Source organism: Chiloscyllium plagiosum, chromosome 7, assembly GCF_004010195.1.
Source record: "Chiloscyllium plagiosum isolate BGI_BamShark_2017 chromosome 7, ASM401019v2, whole genome shotgun sequence".
Classification (NCBI taxonomy): domain Eukaryota; kingdom Metazoa; phylum Chordata; class Chondrichthyes; order Orectolobiformes; family Hemiscylliidae; genus Chiloscyllium; species Chiloscyllium plagiosum.
Window position 1 is genome coordinate 105,091,754 of NC_057716.1, and position 13,604 is coordinate 105,105,357.

General features: G+C 45.0%; 1 protein-coding gene across 3 annotated transcripts in view; it reads left to right on the forward strand.

Annotated features, from left to right (window-relative positions):
- Nucleotides 1-13,205, forward strand: part of LOC122551828 (gap junction gamma-1 protein-like) — a 53,520-nt gene extending 40,315 nt beyond the window's left edge. For all 3 annotated transcript variants that reach the window (XM_043694320.1, XM_043694322.1, XM_043694321.1), the window contains 2 exons: nucleotides 5,910-7,067; nucleotides 13,011-13,205. In XM_043694320.1, the coding sequence (XP_043550255.1) occupies nucleotides 5,942-7,067; nucleotides 13,011-13,024 (1,140 nt within the window). In that variant the 5' untranslated portion in view covers nucleotides 5,910-5,941 and the 3' untranslated portion in view covers nucleotides 13,025-13,205. The remainder of the gene's footprint in view (nucleotides 1-5,909; nucleotides 7,068-13,010) is intronic.
- The last annotated feature ends 399 nt before the right edge of the window (nucleotides 13,206-13,604 follow it).

Sequence of the window (13,604 nt, forward strand, 5' to 3'; positions counted from 1 at the left end):
GTAGAGTGGGAGGGGGAGTTGAAATGTTGGGCCACGGGGCGGTTTGGTTGATTGGTGCGGGTGTCTCGGAGATGTTCCCTAGAGCGCTCTGCTAGGAGGCGCCCAGTCTCCCCAATGTAGAGGAGACCGCATCGGGAGCAACGGATACAATAAATGATATTAGTGGATGTGCATGTATGTTTGAGATGGAATTGAAATACTGTTTGTTGAGAGTATGAATTCTCCTGAGGATGTAGTACAGAGTGGGTCCTTTGCAATTCTGAGAGAGTGTGGCCCTCAGCTGAGGCAGGGCTGACTGTGGAGAGGTTGGGTGCCGGCGCATTGATGCAAGTGTGGAGCGGAGGATCTTGAAGGAGAACTGTTGCTGGTGTTTTTGAATCTGTAGTCTGTACTGTTTGTCCTGTTCGGGTCCGAACTCTGCTGGTTTAAAGGTGGTCCGGAGTCCGTGTGGGATGAGTTGGTTACGGAGACAGGCACTGAGGAAGCAAATGTGGTTGTGGTAACGAGGTTACCATCCTCCAGCTCATTTATGCATATCACAAACAACATTGGTCCCAGCACGGATCCCTGTGGAATACCACTGGTCACAGTTCTCCATTTTGGGAAACTTCCTTCTTCTACTACTCTGTCTTCTGTTGCCCAGCCAGTTTGCTATCCATCTAGCTAGTACACCCTGGATCCCATTTGACTTCACTTTCCCATCAAGGCAGAAGTGGGTACTGCAGATGCTGGGGATTAGAATCAAGAATAGAGTGGTGCTGGAAAAGCACAGCAGGTCAGGCAGCATCCGAGGAGCAGGAAGATTGACATTTCAGGCAAAAGCTTTTCCAGCACCACTCTAATTTTCACTTTCTCCATCAACCTACCATGGGGAACTTTATCAAACCCCTTACTGAAGTCCATGTACATGACATCTACAGCCCTTCCCTCATCAATCAACGTTGTCACTTCCTCAAAGAATTCTATTAAGTTGGTAGGACATGACCTTCCCTGCACTAATCCATGTTGCCTATTACTGATAAACCCATTTTCTTCCAAATGTAAAAGATCCTATCCCTCAGTATCTTCTCCAGCAGCTCCCCTACCACTGATGTCAAGCTCATAGGTCTGTAAATACTGGATTATCCCTGCTACTCGTCTTAAACAAAGGGGACAGTAATTCTCCAGTCCTCTGGGACCTCACTCATGTTCAAGGATGCTGCAAAGATACCTGTTGAGGCCACAGCTATTTCCTGTCTTGCTTCCCTCAGTAACCTGGGATAGATCCCTTCCAGACCTGGGGACTTGTCCACCTTAATGCCTTTTAGAATACTCAATATTTCCTCCCTTTTTATGCCGACCTGACCTAGAGTAATCCAAACATCTATCCCTAACCTCAACACCCGTCACGTCCCTCTCCTCGGTGAATACTGATGCAAAGTACTCATTAAGAATCTCATCCATTTTATCTGACTCCACGCATAACTTTCCTCCTTTGTTTTTGAGTGGACCAAACCTTTATCTAGTGACCCTCTTGTTCCTTATATATAAATAAAAGGCTTTGGGATTTTCCTTAACCCTGTTTGCTAAAGATATTTCATGACCCCCTTTAGCCCTCTTAATTCCTTGTTTCAGATTGGTCCTACATTCCTGATATTCTTCCAAAGTTTCATCTGTCTTCAGTTGCCTAGACCTTATAGAACATGGAAAAGTACAGCACAGAACAGGTCCTTTGGCCCACGATGTTGTGCCGAGTTTTAGTCCTAATATAAAATATAGTAACAACCTACGCACCCCTCAACTCACTGCTACCAGTCAATCCTTGCCTGGAGAAAAGTCTCTGGCTATTGACTCTATCTATTCCTCTCATTATCTTGTACATCTCGATCAGGTCTCCTCTCTTCCTCCTTCTCTCCAGAGAGAAAAGTCCGAGCTTATTCAACCTTTCTTCATAAGGCAAGCCCTCCAGTCCAGGCAGCATCCTGGTAAACCTTCTTTGCACCCTCTCCAAAGCCTCTGTATCTTTCCTATAGTAGGGCGACCAGAACTGGACACAATATTCCAAGTGTGGCCTCACCAGGGACTTGTAGAGCTGCAGCAAACCATCACGGCTCTTAAACACTATCCCCCTGTTAATGAAAGCCATTATGAAAGCCTTATGTATGCTTCCTTTATCCACTTAGCTAGTCTCACAATTTCACCTGTCATCCATGGTTCCCTAATCTTGCCATTTTTATCCCTCATTTTCACAGGGACAAGTCTGTCCTGCACTCCTTAAGGCTCGATCATTCACCATGAATCTCCTACCTTGGTTTGACTTTCCAAATTGCAAAACCTCACACTTGACTATATTAAACTGCATTTGCCATTTTTTGGCCCATTTCCCCAGTTGATCAAGATCCTGCTGCAATTCCTTCCTCAAGCCAATTATGTATTCAATTTACCAGTTCCCCCTGGATTCCATGCGATCCAACCTTCCAGAAGGTGGAAACTTATCAAAGGCCTTACTGAAATCCACATAGACTGCATCTACTGCCCTGCTCTCATAAACCTTCCTGGTCACTTCATCAAAGAACTCTATAACGAATTTGTGAGGCAAGATCTCTCATGCACAAAGCCATGTTGACTACTCCTAATCAAACCCTGACTTTCCAAATGCACATATATCTTATCTCTCAGATTCCTCCCAACTAATTTGACTACCACAGATGTTAGGGTTGCTGGTATTTCATTCCCAGGTTTTCCTTTGCAGCCCTTCTTGACTGAGGGGACAACATTCGCTACCCCCCAGTCTTCCAGAACCTCACCTGTGGCTAACGACGATGCAAAATGATCAGTCAGCGTCCCTCACAATTTCCTTTCTAGCCTCCTTCAGTATTCTTGGATATATCTGGTGATATCAGGAGATTTAGCTTCATACATTCTAATACATCCAATACCACCTCTACTGTGATATCGACTGTCCCCAAGTTCCCAAGTCTTCCTGTCTTTCTCCACAGTAAACATGGAAGAGAAATATTCACTGAGGTTCCACACATACATGCCCACTATGGTCCTTGAGGGGTCCTATTCTCTCTCTCACTCTCTTTCTCTCTCCATAAGACTATAAGACATAGGAGTGGAAGTAAGGCCATTCGGCCCATCGAGTCTACTCCACCATTCAATCATGGCTGATGGGCATTTCAACTCCACTTACCCGCATTCTGCCTTGAAGACATTTAGCGTCCCGGCCTCCACTGCACTCCATGGCAATGAATTCCACAGGCCCACCACTCTCTGGCAGAAGAAATGTCTCCGCATTTCTGTTCTGAATTTACCCCCTCTAATTCTAAGGCTGTGTCCACGGGTCCTAGTCTCCTTGCCTAACGGAAACAATTTCCTAGCCATGTTATTCTTTCGGTATTCTTTCTCCTTTAATATACTTAAAGAACCTCTTTGGATTACTCTCATCTTCTCAGCCTAACCTTCTGAGAAGTGTTGTTCCTCTAGATAACAAGTCTGATCATTGATTAGAAAGAAATGGCAGAAGTGTTGACCAGAGATTTTGAATTTGTCTTCACTGTGGAAACTTTAAAAAAAAAAGAATTCTCAAAGGTACTTGAAAAGAAGTGAAGGAAAAGAAGAACTTAAAAAATATTTATCAGCACCAAAGAAAAGGTGCTAGGAAAAATATTAGACTTAGGAGTCGAAAGGTCCCCAGACTGTGTGTCTAGAATCTTGAAAGAAGTGGTTGTAGGGAACGTAAAGGCATTGGCTATGATCTTCCAAAATTTCTTAGATTATGGAAACAGATTAACAAACATACCATCATTATTCAAAAAAGGAGGAAGACTGAAAAGTGGAAATGCCCACTAGACTGCTATCTGACATTAGAAAGTTGGTGGAATCCATTGCAGAGGGTTATAGAAGGAAAATTAGTAAATGGATCAGGCAGTTAAACTGACTCTGGACTGGAAATGGAAATTGTGTTTGACTGATTTCTTGGAGCTCTTTGAGGAAATATCAGGGAAGGTGGATAAAGCAGAACCTGTCGATATGATGTGCTTCGATTTCCAGAAGACATTTGATAGAGTACCACATCAAAGGTTGCTCTGTAAAATTAAAGCACATCGTGTGGGAGTATCATTTTAGTATGATTATAAGATTGGTAGCTAACAGCAAGCCAAGAATATGCATGGATCTTTCTCAGATTGGCACGGTCTAACAAGTGGAGTGCCACAGGGATCAGTGCTGAGGTCTCAACTATTTCTGACCTTTATTGATGACTTTGAAAAGGCCAAATACAAAATGGCTGAACTTGCCAATGACACCTATGATATCATTGTAGGGTAGACTTAAAACGGTGCAACCCTTGGAACTCTCAACACCAAATTAAACCTGGTTTATTCTAGTTGTTAAACAGTGTCCACAGGGAGTGGTGTTACACTCCTCATTCAAGAAACAGAATAGGAAGGGAATAGAGGGATCCGGATCCGGTAAGTGAAGACAGTGTTAGTATGGTGGGCAAAATGTGTCAGCGCAAGCTTGGAGGGACAAAGAGCCTGTCCTTGTGCTGTTTTGCTCTTTGTTCTCCTCCCTAGCTTGCAAAAGACAACAAAATGGCTCAGAAAGTGAGTTGTCGAGGGTCTGAATGATACAGGCAGGTTGGGCGAGTGGCCAAAATTTGGCAGATGGAGAGCAGTGTGGGTAAATGTGAACTTGTCCACTTGGGCAGGTCGAATAGAAAGGCAAGGTAAAAACAATGACTGCAGGTGCTGGAAATCAGATTCTGGATTAGTGGTGCTGGAAGAGCACAGCAGTTCAGGCAGCATCCAAGGAGCAGTGATTTCAGCACCACTAATCCCGAATAGAAATGCAGCTTTCTTACAGAACTGCTTGGTACAGAGGACTCTAGATGTCCACGGACATGATTTCACAAAAGAAAAGTGGTGTATTTAAAGATGAACTTAGATGTAGTTCTTCGTGGTAAAGAGATTATAAAGGGTATGGAGAGAAAAACAGGAACTGGGGACAGAATTAGACAGTCTTATTGAATTGTAAAGCAGGCTTGAAGGGCCAAATGGCGTATTCCTCTTCCTTTTTTTAATCTTTCAGAAGGTAAATGGAAACATTTGTTATTATTACTAGACTATTATTCCAGAGACCCAGGTAATGTTCTGCGGACCTGGGTACAAATCCTGACATATCAGATGGTAGAATTTGAATTCAATAAGACAGAATCTGGAATTAAGAATCTAATAATGACTGTTATTGATTATTGAGAAAACCCATCTGGTTCACTAATGTCCTTTAGGGAAGGAAACTGCTTACCTGGTCTGGTCTATATGGGATTCTAGACTCTTAAACTGCTCTCTGGGTAACTAGGGATGGGTAATAAATGTTGGTGCAGCCAGTAACACCCAAAATCTGTGAATGAATGAAAAAAAAAACATTGATCCTGAGGGAAACAAAACAACAAACTGTAGGTGCTGGAAATCAGAAATAAAAACAGGAATTGCTGGGAAAACACAGCAAACCCGGCAACAGCTTTGGAGATAAAACAGTTAATGTTTTGGGTCCATGACCCTTCTTCAGAACAGTAGGGTGGACACTGGGAGGGTGTTTCCTCTTGTGGGGGATCCCTTTAATAACGGGTCTCCCTCTTTAAGGCAACGAGAATTTTGTTCTCTCTGAAGGTCATTAATCTGTGGAATTTTCAGACCAGACAGGTTATTGTAAGTATTAAAAGATGGATTTTTGATCTTCATATTTTTGGGGGGGGGGGCGCGCGGTTGCAGATAGAAAGGTAGAGTTTTCACCATAATCTGATCAGGCATGATCTTACTGAATAGTACAGTAGCTTTGAGGGGCCAACTGGGCCAAACGCTGTTTCTGTGTCTTGAAGTCCATTTCAGGAGGCTTGACGCTTCTTTTCTGTTGGTTTCTTCCAGTGCCGTTGTGCTGAAGGCCTCACTCTTCGAAGATGAGTTGGTCCTTCCTGACGAGACTCCTTGAGGAGATCCATAACCACTCCACGTTTGTTGGCAAGATCTGGCTGACGGTCCTCATTGTGTTCCGCATTGTTTTGTTGGCAGTTGGTGGTGAACCTATCTACCATGATGAACAAAGCAAGTTCACATGTAACACTCAGCAACCTGGTTGTGAGAACGTTTGCTACAATTCCTTTGCACCCCTTTCCCACGTCCGGTTCTGGGTCTTCCAGATCATTATGATCTCAGTGCCATCCATCATGTACCTTGGCTATGCCATACACCGGATAGCCCGGATGGAGGGTGCCCAACAGCCAAAACCTAAGAGAAAGATGCCCATTGTGCATCGGGGAGCTGCTCGGGATTACGAGGAGGCAGAAGGTGATGATGAGGAAGACCCCATGGTCTGCGAGGAGATTGAGCATGAACCTGAGACTGAGGCTGACAAGAAAGCTCCTGAGAAGAAGCCACATGATGGCAGGAGGCGTATCAAAGAAGATGGGCTCATGAAGATGTATGTTTTTCAGCTCCTGATGAGAACTCTGTTTGAAATGGGTTTCCTGGCTGGCCAATATTTTCTGTATGGATTTGAGGTGCTCCCTGGCTTTGTGTGCAGTACGAATCCTTGTCCATACACCGTCGATTGTTTTGTGTCACGTCCCACAGAGAAAACCATCTTCCTGTTGGTCATGTATGTGGTCAGTGGTCTCTGCTTAGTGCTCAACTTTGCTGAGCTCTTCCACCTTGGCCTTGGCGGCATCAGGGATGGCTTGAGGGGCAGGCGGCTGGCCTCCCGCTCCCCCCGCCCCTCCAAGGCCACCCCCTATGCCCCTCCAGGCTACCACTCTGTGCTTCGCAAGGACAAGACCAAGCTGGGCAATGGGAATGTGCCATACCGAGACAACCTTGGTGGACTGGGGCCGGGGAGCTTTGAGATGTCTGAGGCGGTTCACCGACACCTAAAGCTCGCTCAGGAACAACTGAACATGGCGTACCGGGCATCAGGAGAGCTCCCTCACCAACCTAGGAGTGGCAGCCCTGAGTCAAACGGCACAGCTGTCGAGCAGAACCGACTGAACTTTGCTCAGGAGAGGGAGGGCGCCTGTGCTGACAAAGCAGGTAAAATAGATCGTCAATCACTGATCATTTATTGAGGTCAACTATGTTCAGATTTTGAACCATGAAGCTGGGGTTCAAATCCCATCAAGGTCTTTGACGCAAAATCTAGGCTGATAACTCGATATGGTGCTGGGGAGTGCTGCACAGGTGCTGTCTCTTGGGTAAGATATTAGTTGGGTGCTGTTAGTTCTCTGAGGTAATCATAACAAATCTGGTGGCTCCATCTTAAAGAAGAGATGGGGTGTTGTCTTCACAGTCGAGGGCCTGATATTCATCCCACTAATGGCATCGCTGAAAGTGTATTACCTGGCAATATCTGTTGTTCCAAGCTCATGTGGTCTTACTGTACTTAAATTAGATTTCCTATATGAAAACATTTTAAAGGTGCATCATTGGCTGTAAATTGTTTTGGGATGCCGTGTGTGTGTGTCGTGTGGGAATTTGAGGCAGCCGTTGGTCATTCGGTTTTCCATTGCCTGTTCCACCATTTGCTGTGGTCAAATCTGATCTGATTGTGATCAGATAGAGTCATAGAGATGTACAACACGGAAACAGACCCTTCAATCCAAATCGTCCATGTCAACCAGGTATCTCAACCCAATCTAGTCCCACCTGCCAGCACCTGGCCCATATCCCTCCAATCCCTTCCTATTCATATACCCAAGCAAAAGCCTTTTAAATTTTGTAATCATACTAGCCTCCATCACTTCCTCTGGCAGTTCACTCCATACACGTGCATCCTATGTGTGAAAAAGTTGCCCTTTAGATCTCTTTTATATCTTTCTCCTCCACCCTAAACCTCTGCCCTCTAGTTCTGGATTCCCCAATCCCCGAGAAGAGACCTTGTCTATTTCCCCTATCAATGCCCCTCATGATTTTATAAACCTCGAGAAGGTCACCCCTCAGCCTCCGACACTCCAGGGAAAACAGCCCCAGCCTGTTCAGCCTCTCCCTGTAGATCAAATCCTCCAACCCTGGCAACATCTTTTCTGAACTCTTTCAAGTTTCACAACATCTTTCTGATAGGAAGGAGACCAGAATTGCACGCAATATTCCAACAGTGGTCTAACCAATGTCCTGTACAGCCGCAACATGACCTCCCAACTCCTGTACTCAGTACTCAATACAGGGTGGCACAGTGGCTCAGTGGTTATCATTGCTGCCTCACAGCACCAGGGCCCAGGTTCAATTCCCACCTTGGGCAACTGTCTGTGTGGAGTTTGCCCATTCTCCCTGTGTCTGCGTGGGTTTCCTCCCACATTCCAAAGATATACATGCCAGGTGAATTGGCCATGTTAAATTGCCCATAGTGTTAGGTGCATTAGTCAGAGGGAAATGGGTCTGGGTGGGTTGCTCTTCAGAGGGTCAGTGTGGACTGGTTTGGTCAAAGGGCCTATTTCCATGCTGTAGGGAATCTAATCTACTCTGACTGATTTAAGGAAATCATACCAAATGCCGCCTTCACTATCCTAACTACCTGTGACTCCACGTTCAAGGAGCAATGAACCTGCACTCCAAGGTCTCTTTGTTCAGCAACCCTCCCTAGGACCTTACCATTAAATGTATAAGTCTTGCTGAGATTTGTTTTCCCAAAATGCATTTACCTACATTAAACTCCATCTGCCACTTCTCGGCCCATTGGCCCATCTGGTCCAGATCCTGTTGTAATCTGAGGTAACCCTCTTCGCTGTCCACTACACCTCCAATTTTCCTTTTGGCTTGTCCTGCCCTCACTAACCCATCACTCCCTTGTTAATCAGGAACCTTGAATGATCCTGCCTCCACCTGCTCTGTGAAGAAGAACATTCCAAATAAAGTCCTTTATTAGAAGGAGATTGGTGGGTTGTTGTTAGGTGAAGCTATAAAGGGGTGCAGAGACATGGCAGGGAAATGGAGTCATAAAGCAGCCATGATTGATGGATTGAATGATATAAGAGGGGTGAAATAGTCTCTTCTTGTTCCTGTTTCCTTACTTAATCTGCAACCTCTTCTGTTTCTGACATCATCAATGGAGACTCTGCTCATATCTCCTCAAAGGACTCAACTGTGGAATTAGGTGAAAGTGAGGACTGCAGACGCTGGAAATCAGTGGGCGGCACAGTGGCACAGCGGTTAGCACTGCTGCCTCACAGCGCCAGAGACCCCGGTTCAATTCCCGACTCAGGCGACTGTCTGTGTGGAGTTTGCACATTCTCCCGTGTCTGCGTGGGTTTCCTCCAGGTGCTCCGGTTTCCTCCCACAGTCCAAAGATGTGCACGTCAGTTGAATTGGCCATGCTAAATTGCCCATAGTGTTAGGTAAAGGGGTAAATGTACGGGAATGGGTGGGTTACGCTTCGGCAGGTCGGTGTGGACTTGTTGGGCTGAAGGGCCTGTTTCCACACTGTAAGTAATCTAATCTAAACTAGACATCAGAGTGGAGAGTGTGGTGCTGGCAAAGCACAACAGGTCAGGCAGCATTCGAGGAGCAGGAGCAAGGATGAAGCCCTTGATGAAGGGCTTTTGCCCGAAATGTCGATTATCCTGTTCCTCGGATGCTGCCTCATCTGTGGAATTAATCTAGTGATTCTTTTGTGAACTGCCTGCAACGTAATTACAAAAATCTGAAAGAACTGTGGATGCTGGAAATCAGAAACACAAACAGAAATTGCTCGAAAGACTCAAGCAGCATCTGTGAAGATAAAGCAGAGAAAACATTTTGGGTTCAGTGACTTGCAGCCCAAAATGTTAACTCTGTTTTCTCTCTACAAATGCTGCCAGACCTGCCAAGTTTTTCCAGCATTTTCTATTTTTGCTTTCAATAAAAAAAAATTTCTGGAGCCATTGAATTGCAGTGTGTTAGAAAGCAAACTCATGCAGATAACAATGCAACCATAGCCAGACACTACAGCACTGTCTCAAGTATTGCGCTGCGAGTGACCATCCAAATTATAGGCTCAGGGAAACTCGAGCACTTACACAATCTTCTGACTCTGAAGTAAGACAGCTGCTCATTGAGAGCCATAGCAAACATGAGCAGTGAAAATAGATTAAATACTGCCTCCTGGCTTTTGCTGAGTGTCAGTGCAGTCCTCTCACTTGTCAGACCTGAATTTCAGTTCAGTGTGAATTGTCAATCACCTACTAACTGACTGTGTAGCCCCTTTTACTTCAATGAGTTGGTGGGCTTTTTCTCTAATTATGGATGATGTATTTCGAGCAGGTTTCCATTGAAAGAAACAACACAGAACAGTAGAGCTCAGGAACAGGTCCTTCAGCTCACCATGATGCCATTCTAAAAGTCTGCCTGCACATATTCCATATTCCCCTATTCACTGCCTGTTCATTCATCTATCCAAATGCCTCCTATGCTTTTCTAATGTTTCTGCTTTGCCACCTCCCAGGCACTTACCACCCTCTGTGTTTTTTAAAAAAAACTCTCCTCGCATGCAAACTTTACCCCCCTCACATTAAATCTATGCATCATAGGTTTTGACATGTTCACCCTAGGAAAAATATTCTGATTATCCACCCTATCCACCCCTCTCATAATGTGATAGATTTCTATTAGGTCGCCCCCTCAGCCTCTGATGCTCTAGCGAAACAATCCAAGTTTGTCCAACCTCTCCTTAAAGTAATACATTCCAATTCAGGCAAAAGCCAGTAAACCTCTTCTGCACTGTCTCCAAGGGCTCCACATCCTTCCCAAGGTGTGGTGACCAGAACTGCACATATTACTCCAAATGTGGTCAAACTAAAGTCTTGTATAGCTGCAACATGACTTGCCAAGAGAAGGTTTGAGTGACGGTAGCTGGATTTCAGAATCTAATCAGAATGGATCCTGCAGACCTGGGACCCAGGGTCTTTCACCTGGTCCAGAACAATAAAGGTAAAGTCACCGAGGTTCTACCAGAACATAGGGCTGCACTGTTATTGGAGAGAGAGAGAGAGAGAGAGAGATAGAGAGAGAGAGAGACAGAAAGATAACTAGTGATGGCTTAACTTGAGGGCTGCCATGCCTCAGATATGGGCGAAAGGTCTTCATGGTGATTTCAGCCAGTGCAGGAATTGAATCCACATCTTTTGGCATCACTCACCACCTGTCCAGCCAACTGAGCTCAACAACACCTTACAGAATAGCAGAACCCTTGAAATAAAAAGTATAATGCAGCAGATGCTGGAAATTTGAAATAAAAACAGAAAGTTGTGGAGAAGAACAGTGGGCCTGTTTTCTCCTTTCCTCATATTTACACGTGTTATATCTCCATTTCTTTCCTTTACCGTCATTAACACTCCCTTCATCTTTCGCTCTGGGCACTCTCACCATCTGTTCCCCCCCCCCCCCCCATTTTACAACCCTTTCAATTCTGAATAAGGGTCATCCCAGCACTGAAACATTAACTGTGTTTCTATCTCCACAGACAATTTTAGGTCTGGTGAGTTTCTCCAGCTCTCTGTTTTTATTTCAGGTTTCCAGCATTTTACTTTGAGATTGTCAAGCACTTTCTGTTTTTATGATTTGATCTGTCGTTATGTTAATATTAGTTAGGTGCTGAGGCTGTGTCTAAGGTGCTTTCTCCTCGACTCCACCTGACACAGAAGGAGGCCAGTCAGCCTGTTGAGTGGCTCTCTGTGTAGCACTCTCCATCCCAGATCATTCCCAGACTCGATTCCTGTAGTAAATGTGGCTATCTACGTGCTCCTGATTTTCCTGATTTGAAGAATCTCAGTGCCACAATGGGAAACTGTTCCCATTTCCTAAACTAACCTAGTGGGCGGCACGGTGGCACAGTGGTTAGCACTGCTGCCTCACAGCGCCAGAGACCTGGGTTCAATTCCCGCCTCAGGCGACTGACTGTGTGGAGTTTGCACATTCTCCCCGTGTCTGCGTGGGTTTCCTACGGGTGCTCCGGTTTCCTCCCACAGTCCAAAAATGTGCATGTTAGGTGAATTGGCCACGCTAAATTGCCCATAGTGTTAGGTGAAGGGGTAAATGTAGGGGAATGGGTCTGGGTGGGTTGCGCTTCGGCGGGTTGGTGTGGACTTGTTGGGCCGAAGGGCCTGTTTCCACACTGTAAGTAATCTAACCTGTTTAGCTGCAGGAATGTAGATGGTCACAAGGAACTATCACAGTAAATGTTGGGGCACACAAAAAGCCTTCTACTGGATAATAATGATACATTACTGCCCCAAAATAACATTGAGAGCTTCTAATATTTGTCGGAGAACTGAAATGTTTGCAAGATGCTCCAGAGGGAACCAGAAATAAGGGTAAACCAACCTGTGCTGATAGATCTTTATTGACCCCCATCCATAAATGATATTATTTAACATCTTTTATTCTTGTTTTCCCAATTCTTCCATTGCCCCACCATCTGTTTACCTCACCCAGTCCTACAAACCTTCAGGATCTCTGCTTTCATTACATTCTGCCATCTTGTGCATCTCCTAATTTATGTGTGATTAGACTGTGTGTGTGGGGCGGGAGTTTGCATAATTTCTTTCCAGCATGTATAAGGAGGTTCAGAAATGGGAGCAGGAGTAGGCCATCTGGCCCATCGAGACTGCTCTGCCATTCAATATGGCTGATCTTTTTATGGACTCCACGCGACTTACCTGCCCGCTCACTATAACCCTTAATTCCTTTACTACTCAAGGATTATGTAGATGGTCATGTAAATGGTGTTGGATTATAGATCAATTAATTGACAGGTGTAACAGACTCAAGGAACTCAATTACTGCTTCCTGTTCATATAAAAACTCAAAGGACTGAATGGCTTCTTGTCCTTGTGTAACAGATCAAGGGACGAGTGGCATCCTTCTGTCTTTGTGTAACAGGGTCAGACAACTTAGTGTACTCTTCTTTGTTCGAATGATTCTTTCTAATCTCACTGATGATTTGGGTAATCCATTTGATCCCTTGCCAACCCACTGGGTAACCACTTTTTCTGTTACTTTTCGCAGGTCTGCGTGGGTGATGCTGATGGGATGGGCTCTTCGACCTTGAGATTCAGAGAGAGTCGATGCTTGAAGCAACAAAGGGACCTCGACTGGAAAGACTCACATTTCATTCTCACTCTTTCGGCTTTAACATCACCAACTTGCAAAAGCAAAACTACTGGAAAGAGCCGGATTGGGAGGGGACACTGGATTTGGGGTTGGGTGGGAGGGCAGGGCAAGGTGGGTTAGGGTGAAGTTTAGACAAACTTGACAGGTGTTGTGAATTTTAAAACTAGCCAATTGGCTTATATACCTGGGTGCTGTTTTGTTTGGTATTCCAGAACATTCCAAATCCAACCGAATAGAGTCCAGTAATTGTTGGACTGACTGTAGGGTCTAAGACATATCTTGTAGCATTTGAGGCACTGAGAGCCAGGTTTCATATTCAAAAGGAAGACCCCTCGCCTAGAGATTGGAGAAGGGAGCTGAGGGGGTGATCCTCTCCTTAAGCAACACAATCAGGTACAATCCAACAGAACTGGCTCAGCCAGATAGCACATATAGTTTTTTTTCATTTTCATTATTAAATTCATCATTAATTATGTTTCTCTGGTCTTC